The sequence below is a fragment of the Pholcus phalangioides genome, unplaced genomic scaffold (assembly GCF_987345545.1).
Source record: "Pholcus phalangioides strain wild (caught in Gottingen) unplaced genomic scaffold, Ppha-v1.0 ptg000017l_1, whole genome shotgun sequence".
In the NCBI taxonomy this organism is placed as follows: domain Eukaryota; kingdom Metazoa; phylum Arthropoda; class Arachnida; order Araneae; family Pholcidae; genus Pholcus; species Pholcus phalangioides.
In genome coordinates, this window is record NW_028301610.1 from 33061064 (window position 1) to 33078156 (window position 17093).

At 39.1% G+C, this 17093-nt stretch overlaps 1 protein-coding gene across 1 annotated transcript in view; it reads right to left on the bottom strand.

Annotated features, from left to right (window-relative positions):
• Window positions 1-6801, bottom strand: part of LOC149072931 (solute carrier family 52, riboflavin transporter, member 3-A-like) — a 33141-nt gene extending 26340 nt beyond the window's left edge. Inside the window, exons 1-3 of the mRNA XM_089246634.1 lie at window positions 6686-6801; window positions 5500-5792; window positions 4875-5321 (exon numbers count right to left, since the gene is read on the bottom strand). Of these exons, the coding sequence (XP_089102760.1) occupies window positions 4875-5321; window positions 5500-5730 (678 nt within the window). The 5' untranslated portion in view covers window positions 5731-5792; window positions 6686-6801. The remainder of the gene's footprint in view (window positions 1-4874; window positions 5322-5499; window positions 5793-6685) is intronic.
• Window positions 6802-17093: the final 10292 nt, after the last annotated feature.

The following is a 17093-nucleotide window of genomic DNA, read 5'->3' on the forward strand; positions in this document are numbered from 1 at the left end:
ATAACTGCTGAAAATTGGTAGCGATTATTAAATTATAAGCATTTGTTTCCCTGCGGAATTCACATTTGCAAGAGTGGTGGGAAATATCCAAATAAAAAATTAATGAAAATGGAAATTAATTCAAGACGTAACTCCAGAACTAATGAGAATTTTGACTTCTGGAAATTGATAAAAAAAATTCGACATTTATTATAAATTCAAAATTGACAAAAAACTGTATTATAAATTAAGGAATAAAATAGTGGAAAGTTAATGCGAAAAACACAATCGGAAATTTATGAACAAAACAATCAGAAATTCGTGAATAAAACAATTGAAAATTCGTGAATAAAACAATTGAAAATTCGTGAATAAAACAATTGAAAATTCGTGAATAAAACAATTGAAAATTCGTGAATAAAACAAGCAGCTAACAAACAATTAATGAGAGAAATAGTTTTAGAATCGATGGAAAAATCCAGAATTTATGGAAGACATAATTACATAATTACTGAAAGCTCTCTGATTGATTCAGGACCCTGGGCTAGACTCGGGGATCCCAACAGTGATGTTAGAGCGGGGGTTGCAGTATTTTGTAAAACCGTTCTGAGCTTCTTATTGAGAATTCGAAATCTTCTATGTAAAGCAGTGTTTCCCAAAGTGGGCAATATCGCCTCTGGAGGGCGACGGAATGATCCGGGGGAGGGGGCGATAGAAGCTCTGGGTATAACATAGGATCCAATGGGTCCGCTTGTATTGGGGGTGATGAGAGGAAAGAATTCCTGAAGGAGGGGACGATGGAAGAAAAAGTTTGGGAAACTATGATGAAAAGGTATGGTTGATCACTCACGAGTGCATATACATTTCCAACACCTCTTGATCCCAATTAATTTTGATCTGGATCAGTGACGTGAAAGTCATGCTTTGATTTGCATCATTTCGCAATTTGTTCGTGAAAGTTCCAAGGACATCAAACACCCGTTTAACCCTTTAAGCGGTTTTTAAAATTTTCCTGATCCGCATTATAACTGCCATAGTAGAGATCACTTAACCTTCTACAAATTGCCACCCGTTTTCAAGAAGAATATTTTTTTTCTGATTTGCGAGCTGATAAATGCTTTTCCCCTACAGGTTGGTGCGCTAACCACTCGGTGTGGGACTCTCTGCGGCAGCAATCTTTTTCTGTGATCATGTCACCGTTTCTGTTGTTCCTCGTGTCAGGAAAGTTTCTGACATGGTCGAACCAGGAATCGAACTCGCGACACCTCTAAACATCCTTTGGTACTTTGGGCGAGAGACTTAGAGACTTATCGACCTCTACTGAGCCCGCCAAGACAAAATAATGATAAACAAAAACAAGGGAAATAAAAAAGTATTGTTCTCTGTTATTTATGCTGTAAGTATGAACGTATACTACCTCGGGGAAAGAGGAATCACTTCCTTTCTCTCCCGCATGTGTTATCAGACTGTGAACAGAAGCTGATTAGAAGTTGATGGACATGACGGGGAAGGGGGGAAAGGCAGGAAAACATGTTATCAGGAGAAGAAAACTTGCATCGGTATGTGAGCTCAGGGTTGCCGTTTTGATAGAGTTTTAAGATTCTATGAGATATGTCGGGATTGCCGCAGTAAGGGTTAACGTGTAATTATGCGGAATTAGGAAGTTTTTATACACATAAATCTCATTCCAGCTAGCACAAACTAACTAGTTTAGAAGATTGTACTTGGGCTCAATCTAGAAGTTTCATTTAACTCACGCCAGATTTTTTTTTTTGGCTCCCGTGTTGTTTTTCAAAATGGGGAAATGTTTCAAAGGAATATCTTTAAAAGACAGAAAATTTTTGAAAAAAAAATAATTGGAATTTATCTTTAATGTTTCTACCCACGCGAAAAAAACCTATTCTCAGCATCAGTGGCGGCTCTAATAGCGATGCGGCTTCACAGTGTAGTGCTATAGGAGGAGGTCCCAAATCTCAAGGGTAAAAAGAAAAAATAATTGCATATAAAATTTTTTTTTAGAAAATGTGTTGTCTGTAGAACTTTAACATTGAATGCATGGTTAGAATGAATCGCAGAGAAAAATGTAATTTTTGATGCATATCATCTAGCTGGGAACACAGGTTTGTTGGTGCGGCTTATACTCCGAAAGAGTGCCGAAATTATATCGCGTACGGGTGAGAATTTTGTTCCGATTTTTTTTGTTACAAGGTGAACCAAAAGTGTGTGTTACTGAAGTTTTAAAAACTCACAAAATTTGAATAAATTGTGGCTTGTATCAAAATACGTGTAATAAATTCCAATTTTGTTTCGGCAATAAAAACAAATTTTATCGTGGATTTAAAGCTTTCCTATAGAGGTCGTTTTTCCAACAGAAATATGGATATACGTACATATGGTATTACCTTTCAAAACAGCTTTTCTATTTCCTCTTAATTTTAGTTGATGTTTTTGAGACTTATGGAGTTCTTACAAAAATTGTGTTTGCTTGATAAAGTATTGCTAAAGAAATTATTCGACACGAACCGAAATCAGTTTTTTAGCTTTACGGAAGTTTTGTATGCAGATGAAAATATCATCAGAAAAATAGTATGTCAGAGCCAGCACCAACCACCCAACAGCGAAATTTCGAACAAATTTTGTATTCGTTGCCATAAAAAGAGTAATGAATTTTGGCGCAAACCGCACTCTCGTACGACAATTCATTCAATTTTCATGAAGTTTTGAAAAGTCCAATGACTTTTGGTTCACCCTGTAGTGAAGAATTTTCTAGTGTTGAGATTTTTATCTCTACGAGAACCAAAAACTAACATAAAATTTCGAAATCAAATGATATTTTCATTTAAATGGCAACAGAAGTAACATCGTGTTTATCTTCTTGTCAGATTTTTGATTGTGTGTGGTTTATCTTTCAAGTGATTTATCACACGATACATTATTTTACCCCCACGCAAAGTTCCAATTTATTTATAAGAATCAGACATATATATATAGTTTTGTTTTTTCTAAATTATATGTCAGATATGTGACTACAAGAGGTCAAGTTGTGAGTGATCGGAATCGTTAAAATTATCAAACCAATTGATCTTTGATGTTCAACGACAATAATCATCTGTTGACATGAGAGAGAGAGAGAGAAAGAGAGATTTCCAATTCTCGAATGTTTTTCAGTTTAGCTAAGAAGTACCAAAAACCGAATTTCGTTCGTGATGGACATATGAAAGTTTAAATCGATGTTAGGCCGGGATTACACTATAAAAGTTTGATAAAAGATCTTTTACAAAGCTTAAAAAAAAAAACAACCACTAAAGCCTTTTGGAATTATTTTTTGTATCCTATCGGTTTTCGTATTGATCTTCAAATGTTTTCTATTTTTATTATCACTGTCATCAATTTTTCGGTGTGTATTAAAACTGATAAAAACAGTTAGACACTGATTAACACGCGAATAAACTACCAAGGAACATTTTGTATTAAAGAAATTGAAAATTTCATGTGATCCAACAAATACAGAAACATTTATGAAAAACGTTCTCGCTCTAAAACGTGCTAAAAGACTTCATCGACATTTTAAAAGATACTTGAAGAAAAACCAGCAATTTGTTTTCAATAACAACTAGTAGCCAATTTCATTCATACAATCATAAAGTGTTTCCTTGGTTAGTGCAATTTAAATGTAAAAAATCTCATTTTATTCGGTGTCGATAATACACACGTCAATTACGGGAAAAATAATTCTGTAATGATGGTGTAAGTCAGCATTTCTTAACCTTTCTGAACACAAGGAGCACTAAAATTTCTGAAACAATTCGACGGATCACTAATTTACAGTATGTGGTTGAATTTATTGTTCAAATCTAGGAGGTGAATATCATTAATATTAGTGTTGCACATACAACTGAATAATTTTAATTTCCTCAGAATTAAATATTCAAGTCTGCCGGCGGACCACCTATCTTATCTTCACGGACCACTTTTGGTCTGCGGACACTCGGTTGAGGAAGGAACGCTGGTATAAGGCTATAACCTAAATCGTCATTTCATATTTCGAATATAAATCATCCCATCAGTTAAGGTAAGATTCATGTCCCAAAAATTTTCCTAAAATTTGTTTGTGCCCCAATTAATTTCCGTTGTTTTCATGTTCAAAAGTTGGTCTCCCTACGTACTGTGCATCTAGAAAACATTCATTTACGAGCAAAACTGGAAATTTGGAATTCATATCCTAAAATGAGAGAGAATCCCGATGAAAAAACACACTTCTACCTTATAAAATTATCGATTATAAAATTATCGGTTTGCAGACTTGAAACACGTGCAACTGATGAAAATGTCTTTGAAACATTTAAGTTTGATCATTTCTGTCGTACCACAGTCATTTTCTGCCACGAGGGCTAATTAGACCCCGGGACCTACAATTTATTGCCGATTCCGAACGGCAGGCTTGTTTTTTTATACTCATCGAGAGGTTGGTGCGCTAACCCCTCAATGGGGACTCCCTGCGGTAGCAATTTTTTTCTGCGGCCATGTCGCCGTTTCTGTTGTACTCATGTGTCAGGAAAGTTTTCTGACAAGGACGAACCGGGTATCGAACTCGTGACACCTCTAAACATCTTTTGGTACTTTAGGCAAGTATCTTATCGACCTGGGCTACCGCGTCCAATATTTAAGAGCCTACAATCTTTTTTATAGATGATTAACATAATTAGCTATTGCAGTGACATGGACAAAACAGAGTAAGGAATGCCGTTTGCATCTGCCTGCGAGATTAGTAGAAGATTGAAAAGTTTTAATGATACCCTTTAAGATTTTCCAGGAATTTTAAATGTTTTAAAAGAATCTAGCAGATTAGAAATGCATCAAACTGTTTGAAATAATGAACAATTTATTTTACTTACCCATTGTTTCTTCGCTCGAGGCAAAACATTCAGAAGAATGAAAGAGATCCAACTCATCAATATCATTAAAGCTAAGATGAGATAAAATGTCATGGCAGAAAATCTTGGAGGATTGTAATATGGTTCTAGGTTCCCCTCCGTATTGTTTCGGCATTCTGGATCTCCTCCGACACCTTGCGCCAAGGCCACGAGACTAGGCAACAAACCACTCATCCCTTGTCCCACGAAATATAAAATGGTGTATCTTTCACAAAAATTTGTCATAAACGGTAGGTACAGCACAGACGATGTACAATCTACTACGGATAAAAAGAAAGTCAAAATCAGCAAAACTGTACTGTGTTCCCAGCCACCGACTAATGTTGTCTTGTTCCAGAAGAATGCTAATAAAACAGAAGCCACGATCCCTACTAATAATGTCAAGTGTATAGATGGTACCTCTAGAACCTATAAACGAGAATAGAAACCATTACAACTTTTACTTTTTACAACCATAAAAAAGAAATCGGTTGTATTTTTGGAAGAAAATACGTGCATAAAAAGTACAGTAAATATATTTTTCCGTTTGATATAACTATCAGATCACTGGATATGGATTTCCACGCAAAAAATTGACAAAACATACCCTTTGTGAGACCCACCGCCGTATTAGACTGAATAGGAGTGGACCTATGTTGGCCAATTGACTCGTTATAACTATGAAGGATGCAAGACTCCATCGTTCAGGAAGCTCTCCAACCATCACTGGTAACTCGACCCAAAGTCCTCTGACAGCAACCCATGAGCTCACACCAAAGACAACCACCAGGATATCGACAAGGATATCTGCAGATCGCTTTTGGTCAGAGGGAATCATTTTTCGTAGTTTTCACAAAGGACTCTAGAAATATGTATCACTCATCTTTCATGAAGCCATCTCTAAAAAATAAAATTAGAATACCAATATAATACTTATTACTTAAAATTCAATTGTTTCATGAGCCAGTGGCGTATTTACAGGGGACTTCGCGGGCTACAGCCCAGAGCGGCAAGTTCAGAGAGGCGGCAAATTTGAGGAATGAGTGGCGAAGAAAGTTAGTGAAATGGCATAAGGGTGGCAAAGTTTGTGTAAACCTCAATAAATCTGTCTCTGCCCAGAGAGTAAGGGGATAGGTCAGTGAGTGACCTAGAGCGTGTGAAAGCACGTGAATGACCAAAACAGAGAACTAGAGCGTGTGAAAGCATATGAATGACCAAAAAAACAGTAATCTGGAGCGCTTTTAATCATGTGTATGACCAAAAGAATGACCTCGGGCACGTGCAAACGTGTAAATGATCAAAAGAGTAACCTATAAAGCAAGGAACCATGTCAGTGAGCAACCAAAAGAGTGACCAAGAGCGTATGCAATTATATGAGAGATAAAAACAGTGTACAAGCACGTGAGTTACCAAAACAGTGTGCTAGCATGTGAGTTACCAAAACAGTGTGCAAGCATGTGAGTGACCAAAAGTCCAAAACAGTGACTTAGAGAGTGTGTGAGCATGGAAGGGACAAAAAAAAAAATGAATGGAGGTACAGGTGTACTTGCTGGAGTGGGGGGCGGGGTGGACCAAGTGGGTTATAGCACAGGGTGGCGAATTCGAGGAAAGATTAGTCACAAGAAAATTAGGAATTTAGGACTAGAGTGGGAGAAGGGCGAGAAAAATTCGTGTAGTCCACAGGAAAAAAAACCATAAATGCGCCTCTGTTAAGTGCTCAATATATACACTGCACGTGCTAAAAAAATTACTGCTAATCTATTTTGAAGTGAATAATTCGAATTTGTACTTACAATCCGATTAATAATTCTATATTGGCGTTAGTTACTACAAAAGCATTCTTCTTGAAACAATTGCAGGCATGCGTTAGCCGCGTGTGTGCGATTCTTTCGATGACACAATGTTTTATCAGTTAACACAAAACAAAAATCAACATCGCCCAGTTTTGTAAACGGTTTATCTATGATCTTTTTACTTTAGCTTCCTATAGGCGCACTCTCGTTTTTGAAGAAAAAAAAAATTGCAAAAATTGTTTTATCATTATTACTATCTTTACGAAAGATAAAAACTGACTGTTTTTTCTAGCTATTTTAAAAAAACCTTGCACATCTAGCTATAAATTCAACATAATTTGAGCAATATGATAACAATAGGCCTTTTGGTCTGAGCTGAGCTCTTGTCCTTGTTGTTTGTGATGCACCTGATAGTGATTCGTGATGTGCTGCGGGTTCATGCTAACAATCGGTTGTCCGTAATTAAGCCGGGTTTTCCTAGGAGTAGAATTTCTGCGCCGTGTGCAGAGTGAAAATGCTGATTGGTTAAAAACCTGAAATTCAGGTTTTATTTACCAATGAGCGTTTTCACGCTGCGCGCGCTGTTGAAACCTGCTCCTAGGAAAACCCGGCTATACTGACATTTTGAGTTGGTAACAGCGTGGTTTTTACCATCCGTACGTATCAGAAAGCGTAGGCTTTTTTGACTTTTTACTACATGGTCAGGGCCGTCTTTACAACATCATGGGCTCCAAAGGCGGCTCGCGACAAAATTTTCACACTCTTGAGACATCTTTTCGATGGTTCTCCGGCTTATAAGCCGCATCTGTAAAACGACCCGGAATACTCGCTAATTTGTTTTCTCCATGTGAAAGGTAACACAGGCAATTTAGTCTTCAAAGCTCTCACCCTGGGCGTATTTTTCCCAATTCTTCATAAACTGATGCATACATACAGAGTGTCCTGCAAATCCTAATGCACCCGTTATCTCATCAACCGTTCGTCGTATAGAGGTATGGTTTCAATTTAAAACATACTCAAAATATGTTCAAAAATCACCCTGTACCAGTTTTGAGAGTGAAAATGCAGCGTGTCACAAAATAAAAAAATCTGAATTTTTATACGGTCCTCATGTTCTCTAACTGTCGGTTAGAAAGTTGTTGCCCTGTCTCTTCTGGGCCCAAAAAGAAAAAAAAATCCCATGTTTTTAGTTGCAATATTAGCTGAGATATTTAAATTCCAAAATCGGATAAAAGTTGGGGGGAAAAAAACAGCATAACTAAGGGAAAGTAGTGTTGTCCGTTAGTTTATGCCTGTCTGTCCCACCTTTCCTCTGGTTTTTGAATTCCAATATCTCAGTCAACTTGCATTTATACACGTAAACGTAGCATTTTTTTGTTGGCCTCAAAAGAGACAGGGCAACAAATTTCTAATTGAAAGTTAGAGGACTGGGGGACCGTATAAAAAGTAAGATTTTTTTATTTTGTGACACACTGTACTTTCAATCTCAAAACTGGTACAAGGTGATTTTTGAACACATTTTGAGCATGTTTTAAATCGGAACTATACCTCTACGACGATTAGTTGACGAGATCAAGGATGTATTAGGACCTACAGGACACCCTATATACTTATGTCTGATAATAACTATCTGTGCAGTAATATGTGGCAGTAAATGCCATGCATAGCTAGATGCAATATATGAAAAATTGTAGTTTTCTCTGCAAATCGCTCCATCCAATAGTTTGAAATCGTATAGACAATATACTTATTTTTTCGAAATTTTTCCATTATTTTTTCGTAACCCTGATTTGGTGCCCCTCTTATAGTTGTGCCCCGTGCAACCACATGAGTCACACATCCCTAGAGCCACATCTGTATGGGTTCCTTGAAAAGTGATATTTTGAGACCCTTACCAGGTTAGAAGTACCACCTATCAATTTATGTGTTCCTATTCTCGAAAATCACTGCTAGATCCCATTATCATGAAGTCCCCTTAGGCACCTGAGGCCCCCCATGCCATGCCCTGTTGAACAAGACATGTTCTGTTCCGGTTTTTCAAATTTTTTAAATCAAATATTCAATGAAGACTGTGCTTTCTTGCCCTCAAATCGTGAAATAAATTAGTGTTTTCTGCCTTTGTTTACAGTACGCATGACTCATAACCACGCTCTTTTCAACTTAGTACCGACTTCATACTGCCAGCAATTAGAACAACTGATTTTGAGCACGAACCTGCAATCGTACACAAACTAACACGAACCACTATCAGGTGTGCCACAACAGCAGGGGCCGTTACCTCCTAGAAGCCATCTAGGAGGTGACGCTAGAGCTCAAACTGAAAGCTCACATCCAAAAAGCGGCATTTATAATTCACCAGCTTTGCCAACGTCTTTACGATTGACAGTTAAGAACAGAATCGTCCAGACTTCCACGAAAGGACTAGAGAGATAATGGTGTCACTTTCAATGAAATCAACATGCTTCTTTTTCATAGACTACTACCACTTAACCGTACACATTTCTCTGCGGAATTTCTAACGAATCGATACGTGCTGGAATGTGTGTTCTGAGTAATGTATATGTATGCCCTAACGTATTTATGTTGTCAGAGTTGTGCTTGTTTTGTGTTCTTGCTGGTGCTGCCATCTGTCACTTATAGACTGATGTACGGTAGAGCTTCTACAAATACGAGGCGATTCATAAAGAAGAAAACAGCTCACAATACAACGATAACAATTGAAGACACGGGCCACAACTAAGATCCGTATAGTAGATGTATTCATAAAGTTCGTGTCCTGCTATTGAGGGAAGTGGCGTAGGTGGTATCACGCGTGTCACGTGCAGGGCCAACTGCACGTTTAACAGGTTCAACTGGAGAGAAGCAGGCAGGTCTGGTGCCCCGGGCGCTGGACAAGTGGGATTGCTGAATTCACTCCTTAACACTGCTCCTTCTACATTACATTGGGGTGTCAGATGCGTGCGTGCCCCTGCTGACAAAGTACCTAGTTGCTGCCCTTGTCATGTGACTAGTCGGTTAAAATGACTGCACCTGCAGTGGAGGAGGCGTTTTGCGCTCTTGAATTGAATCAAACGGAATCTGTAGCCGTTGCGCAGGGTCGTCATTTCAATTTTTTTCAGGGGGGGGGGGGGCAAAGCACATGTACTCAATGTATGTATATATATTTGTATATATATATATATACACCATTTCTAGTGTATTTTCAAAAGCCAGGGGGGCGAGGGACGGGGGGCGTTGCGCAATGACATTTTCAATCCAGTTGGAGAATAAAGTTGCCACTATCATTCTGCAACTGCGGCATCAACCAAAGACTTAACATATCTAGAAAAGAGGTGACAATTATTGCGTGAAAAAAAGAAGGGTGTTACACACTTTTTTTTTGTGGACGCAGTATTAGAACAGACTAGCCATGTGGCACACGCGTTTCCGTCTACGTCACTTCTTTTAGAAGCGGAACACAAACTATATGAGTACATCTACCAAACAGATCACAGTTGTGGTCTGTGTCTTAGGCCGGGATTACACTATAAAAGTTTGATAAAAGATCTTTCAGAAAATTTGAAAAAAAACAAACAATAAGCGTATTTTACATTCGCTCAAATGTAACCGTTATGCTTATTGATTGCATTTTTCAAGTTTTGTAAACGATCTTTCATCAAACTTATATAGTTAAGTTTCCATCTTTTTTTAATCTCGGCCTTCTGTTTACATCCCTTAGAAACTGTATAAATCTCTATGAATCGCCCTTTACCTTTACAGGCCACCTCAGACCAATATATGTCCGCAGCGAATTTCAGCAAATTTTGAGTAATAGTTTGATTTTTATAAGCAAAAACCTGGTGCCCAGAGCGGGTGGAACATACTGTATAGCAATGATGGGCCTTCAAATCAATATTTGTATTATTTATACAAGCGTGTGATGAGACGAATGATTCTAGATACAGTGGGTAATATTTTTTATAACAATAAGTTCACAAAAAAACTTTTTTCAATGAAGTACAACATTGCGTCATTCAAATGAATAATTCGTGGGACTATTCATTTGAATAGACCCTCAAATAAAAGACATTGTACAAGTAATTGGAATTCGAAATACGGGCAAGAAATTTCCCTTTTTGAAAGGAAATTTAACGGATTTGACATACCCTGTGAAGATTTTTTTGCCCTACATATCACGGTTTACTTTTTAATCGCAAGATAAAACATGCAAAACGTCTTAGTTTGTCCTTACATGTTTCTCATGTACCATAAAGAAATGTTCACTGGCTATATAGGAAAATACGGAAAATAAAGATCCCCCCCCCCCTCCCCAAATACACGGAATTATACGAGACATCGCCAATCTTCACCAAAATATGTTGCCAAACGTAGAAAAACCTGCCAATTATAATTAAATTTGGTTTTAAAATATTATGAATCGGCAGAAGTCGAGGACTACTGCAAATCGCAATGAATTACAATGTATTTCATGGAAATAAAACATTCAATCGATAAAAACGGGACAATTGTGTAAAGAAATTTGGACGGCCAAAAATAAACGATAATACTGGTCAAACGGTCAGGGTTACAAGTAGGGGAGGGACAGGAGGGTCTGGTGACCCGGGAGCTGGATCAGAAAGGGCGCTGGGTTTACTGTTTTTCCGTTCAAAATCACGGAGAGTCGGGTGCCAAACTGTACACTGTTCTCAGGCGACCGAGTGAATTGCCGTTTCTAGTCGCTGCCCTGCAAATGATTACCTTAACAACCAGGGCCGTCTTAAGAGCATCTGAGGCCCTACCTTGTAAATTCTAGAAAATTTCAACCCGATCTCATTTTCTTCTCCTGCGGCCCCCGAGCACTGCCCGGGTGAGCCCATGCGTTAAGACGGCACTGTTAACAATAAGGGAATAGAGAGATTAAAAGAAAACAAAAAACACGATTCACCATCTCTTGCCGAGTAATTCGTTTCTGAGTACGGCAGTGTGACTACATATTAATTAACGCACGGCGTGAAAACTTAGCCGGTTGTGATTGATGATTCCAAGCACGTCGTATAATGCGCCCTCGACGGGTGAGTGGTCACATGCAAGAAAAGAAGGTATGGCATAGAATCCGTGGGAAAAACCCAATCACATCAGCAACCAGCCATGACTGACTTATAGCGTCCTTAAATATAACACTAGGCAGGTAGATAGGCACACATTTTTTCTTTAGATTATGATCTGTCTTCATTTTTAAGGACGATCCGTAACATCGCATTTCGCAGATGTAACTCTTTTGGTCAGAAATTTCACGATGAAAGCGAAAGGTTAAATGAGAGCAATCCTTAAATCACGTTGTATACACTCGTATTTCAGATGGTATTCTACATGAGAACTATTTTTAGGCCTGGGACGATTTAATGATAATGAAATCATCTAATAAACTAGATTTTCGAGAGTAACTATGAAAATTGGTAGGTTGGAGTTTGTAGTCAGGTAAGGGGCCTCCGTTACCTTTGAGAGCTGACGAAAAATAAAAAATCTGTCCACCAGATTTATAAACTAATGTTTTAAACTTTACGTTGCAAAAAATAAGGAAAACATAATTGAAATAGATAAAAACAGCAACAAAAATCATGTCTACATGACTGCCTACTAACACATTGCCTTGATATGAACAAGGTATAGCATGTACTAACGGAACCCGTACAAGAATTTTTATGACATTCCCGTAACAACGATGTAAACGCGATAACCACAAGTGTCCTCCATTCAGCTCACCGAGTGGGGTGTTAGGAGGTAGGACACGAATGGTTTCATAATAATAATTTTACATGTAATTTTTGTTTTATATACTGCATATTAATTTTCTATATGTATGACTAGCCAGAGCGAGTCAATTCAAACAACAAAACCGAAGCTAATTCTTAGTTAAGGCTCTCTTCAGAAAATCCCTTATTTGAACTAATCCCACATTGCTCACACACACACTAAAATAGCTGTATAGCGAGACGACTCGGCCTGGCACACACACACAGTTATATATATGTATGTATATGAATGTATGTATATGTGCACATGCATGTGTGTGTGTGTATATATGTATATATATTTATAGGTTGTGTTTTTTTTCCCTCTCTACTCAATTCTTCATGCATTTCATGTCCACAACACACGTGCTTACTCATATTGTCGTATTCATGTTGCTCACTGAATGAGATGCTAACCGAGATGGCACGGGTGTTCCTAATTGCATATATTTCTCCACACGATATTTTTATTTTGTATATTTTCATTAGATCCACCAGAGCGAGTGAACTCAACCCAATGAAACTGATACTGGCTTCTAGCCCATAAGTTAACAACGTCAATCATACCCATTTGCTCACCAACAAGGGGTTAAGCGAGACGACGTTTTGTTTATTTATTGTATTCTATGTATATAATACAAAGGCCACAATAGGCGAATTGCCCAACGAGTGGCTGAAAAAATCATGCCCATAAAAAATATAGAAGTCAAATATAACCATAATATATAAACTAAAAGCATATATCACCAAAAAAAATAAAAATAATAATAATATGACGTGTATATATAATATAACGTATACATACATTATACAGTCGATCGCTTAGAACGTTTTCCCGCTTACGACGTTTTTTTTCCCGACGGTTTTTCGGAAAACGTTATAAGCGGGATCCACTGTATATATACATATATAATATGCCAAGTGTGAGACAACAGATGAGATGGCTTGGGCCCCCCTCCCCAATTGCTTCTAAAACATACCTTCATTCTAATATGTACATTTTCATTCTTCTTAACAAAACTCTGGAACTTTTTTCTGCAACAACTCACAACCCAATCCCATCTGTTCTCACCACAAAATCTGTTAATCGCGACAGTACCCAATTGTCCGGGGGAAAATACATATATTGTGAAAAATTTTTGTATGTGTTTGTTAATTTTTTTCTCTCTTTTTTTTCTTTTCTTTGTGACTAAAAATAAAGTGTTCCGGACTCTGCCACGAAGCTGGGCTGGAAGAGATCTCGGCAACGGGATAAGTCCAGTGGCAAACTTCTGGCGTTTATTCATTCATTCGTTACTTTTAAGACGGCCATGCGGCTGGCCTTTTTTTTTTCTTTTTTTTCAAGTCGAGCACAACTCAGGTCTATCGCCATGGGCAATTTACTACCTAGTGAGTTGTGCCGGAAGTGTAAGTATGTGTACCTAACAGTCTGAGTGCGTATCTAGTGTTGTGTATGATTTTTTAGTGCTGCCATATCTATATCTCAGAAGTGAAGTGAGTGAAGTGTAATGACTGAATATTTGTACTGTTTGTAGGACTGTTGCTCGCTGTGGCGAGACTTTTTAACGGGGAGATCGACTCGCATTTTCGCCTTGAAGTTGGGAACCACAGAAAACCAACTTCAGCCGACCACCACTGTGGTGACGGTGGGGCTCGAACCCGGGTCCCCGCGATGCGAGTCCGTCACTATGACCACTCGACCACCACAGCGGCCATGTGGCTGGCCTGGAGACAATGTAACTTTTTTCGATTTCTGTGATTTACTGAGATACTTTCTAAATAAATCTCGTAAAACTTTTGCCGAAATCATTATTTATACAAGTATTATTATTATCCTATATATTACTGTATAAAAATTTATAATTGAAAATCGTGAAAAATTATATTTGATTGTGACCCGCGATCAAATACCAAACCACTCAAGTGGCACAAGGCACATTTTCAGTTCACTTAAAACGGCCTGTGGCATACTTCCAGATCAATAACGTTGTCCGCGACATATTCCCAGATTTTTAAGTGACCCCCCGGTACATTTCTAAATCACTTAAGCGACCCGCGGCACACTACCAGATCACGTAAGTGGCCGACGACACGTTTCCAAACCAATGAAGTGGCACGCGATACGTTTCCAAACCGATGAAGAGGCCCCAAACACTCTTCAGAATGTTGAGCACTCTCGATGTTATCTGAATTATCCGACACATTCGGTTATCAGCACCCCCACAAATTGAAGGATAATTGCAACAATTCAGTATATATAGAAAGACCTTTGGGACGCATCGAAAAATTTTACTCGTTATATTCGGAGAGTTGGTTATAAAACGGGTCCGCTATGGCGGGGCTTGACTGTACTTTATTTATAGAGAGTATTCATACTGATGGCCAGTGATTTCGATTATCCGACATACCCTTGGTCTCGTGAGTGTCGTATAATCAGGAGTTCAGTGTACATGTATATCGTGTCTTTTCTTGATTCAAACCGTCAATGATCAGCAAACTTACCGAAGTTATGAAATGGCAAGTACCCATTTCGTGTCCCGCCTCTCCGAAATTTTTAACGAATACAGACAATATTGGCACACAAGGCACCAGACCCGTCTGCCTACCCCTATTTACGGCCCTGCTCCAAATCGGCGAGTTTCGGTTTCTCTCATATCTAATAAATAAACTATCGTAAAATTTCGAAAATTTTAGATTTTGTTGGAGAGACCAACATATTTTTTTGCGTAATTTTTAGTATAGCAGGTTCATTTGGTGTTTCTTGGAGCATTTACAGGTGACCCAGAACAGTGGTTTTCAAAAGGTGGTTGTAGGATGTGTTTCACTCCAAAGGGGCCATTCAAGTATTACATCAGGAGATTTTTAGAAAATTTTTTGCCCCCCCCCCCCGCCAGCTTTCAGCTCTCTCCCCACATACTGCATATTGGGGTTAGAGGAGTACAAGAGGGGGCGTAGAAGGGAGGCACCGGAGGCCCCCCCCCCCCCACCAAGACGATCAAAAATTTATTTTCGATGCAGAAAAACATTTTTCAAAAAATTAAAATATCAAAAGATAATACCTTTATATATATATACGTTGTTAAAGTCAATTTATGTTAATTTCAATGCTATTGATGTTAATTTGGCTATTAACTAAATTTCTGTTCAAGAAATTCACTGTGCACTCAAGTGACCCGCGGCGTATTGACCTAATGCGATCACTTGAATGACCTGGAGCACAGTTCTAGAACACTTAAGTGTATAGCGGCACCGTTTCATATCATTGAAGTGTCCCACGGCACATTCCCAGAAAACATGGCCGTTGCCGTAGGGGGACAACTAGTGTTTCGGGGAGGGGACTAAAGTGGTTAAACAAAAGAATTTACTATGTTATTACATATTTTCAGCCATTTTCTCACATTTTTTGGGGGGGGGGGGGCCCTCTTTCCGCTACGGCCTTGCCAGAAAAATCAATTGACCCGCAGCATATTTAGAGATTACCGCGGCACAGTTCCGGATTACTCAATCGTTCCACGCAGGGCCGGACTTAGGCAGGTATGGAGGGTGCGGACGCACTGGGCCGCCAAATTTAAGGGGCCGCAAAAGAGGAAAAAAGTACTTTGATTATCTTTTGACTTCAAACAACAATTTCTTAACAAAGCAATACCTTGGACAGAATTTTAGCCATAGCTAAAAATTTCGTCCAAGAAAAGAACTCCCCAAACATTCAGACATTGAACCCTCTGGTCTGAGGTTTTGACAGACTCTTTTCCCCAAGCCAAGAAGGGTGAGACAGGTGGATCTGGTGTAATGGGCGCTGGACTGGAGGGGGCCCTAAATTCATTTCACTCATTCAAAATTACACGAGAGAAGCATAATGCATGCTCACCCAGCTGAAAGAGTATTTAGTCTCGGCCCTGGGTAGATAATCGGTTCTCTATATATAGCTCTGGCAGCCCCCAAAGTTTAAGTATCTGAGGGAACACCTGCATTTTTTTTCGCTGGGCACCTGGCACTATTGTCCAAAATTACAGCCGAATGGCTTTTTAATGACCCTGAAATAGAAGTTTTATAGTTATTTTCAGGTGTCAATACGTAAACCTGGCTTGCACCAGGGTACTCATGGGGGGGGGGGACTAGGGGAAAACCCGTTTTATAGGGCCGTAAACCTGTTTTTTTGCATCGGGCCGCAAAATACTTAAGCCCTTCCCTGGTTCCACGGCACATTTTCAGATCATTTATCTGACCCGTGGCATAGTTCCAGACCGGGCCGCGAATAGGGGGGAAGCAGGCGGGTCTCTTGCCCCGGGCGCTGAACCAGAGGGGACGCAAATTTGATTCTGAAACCTGCCCTTGAACATTACAAGGGGGCGTCGAAATGTGCGCTCGTCCCGGGTGACCAAGCATTTAGTTGCGGCCCTGGTTCCAGATCACTTAAATGTCTCGTGGCACATTCATTTATCACTTAAGTGACCCCGGCCACGATCTCCTATGTAGGTTATATAATAGATCGTGCCCCGGCACATTCACAGATCGCTCGAGTGACTTGCGGCGCAGTTCCAGATCACTCAACGAATTGGCAGCGACACGTTCCCTATTCAATTAAATGGCCCGTGGACTCGTTTCTAAATCAATGAAGCGGCCCGCACTCCCCTGAA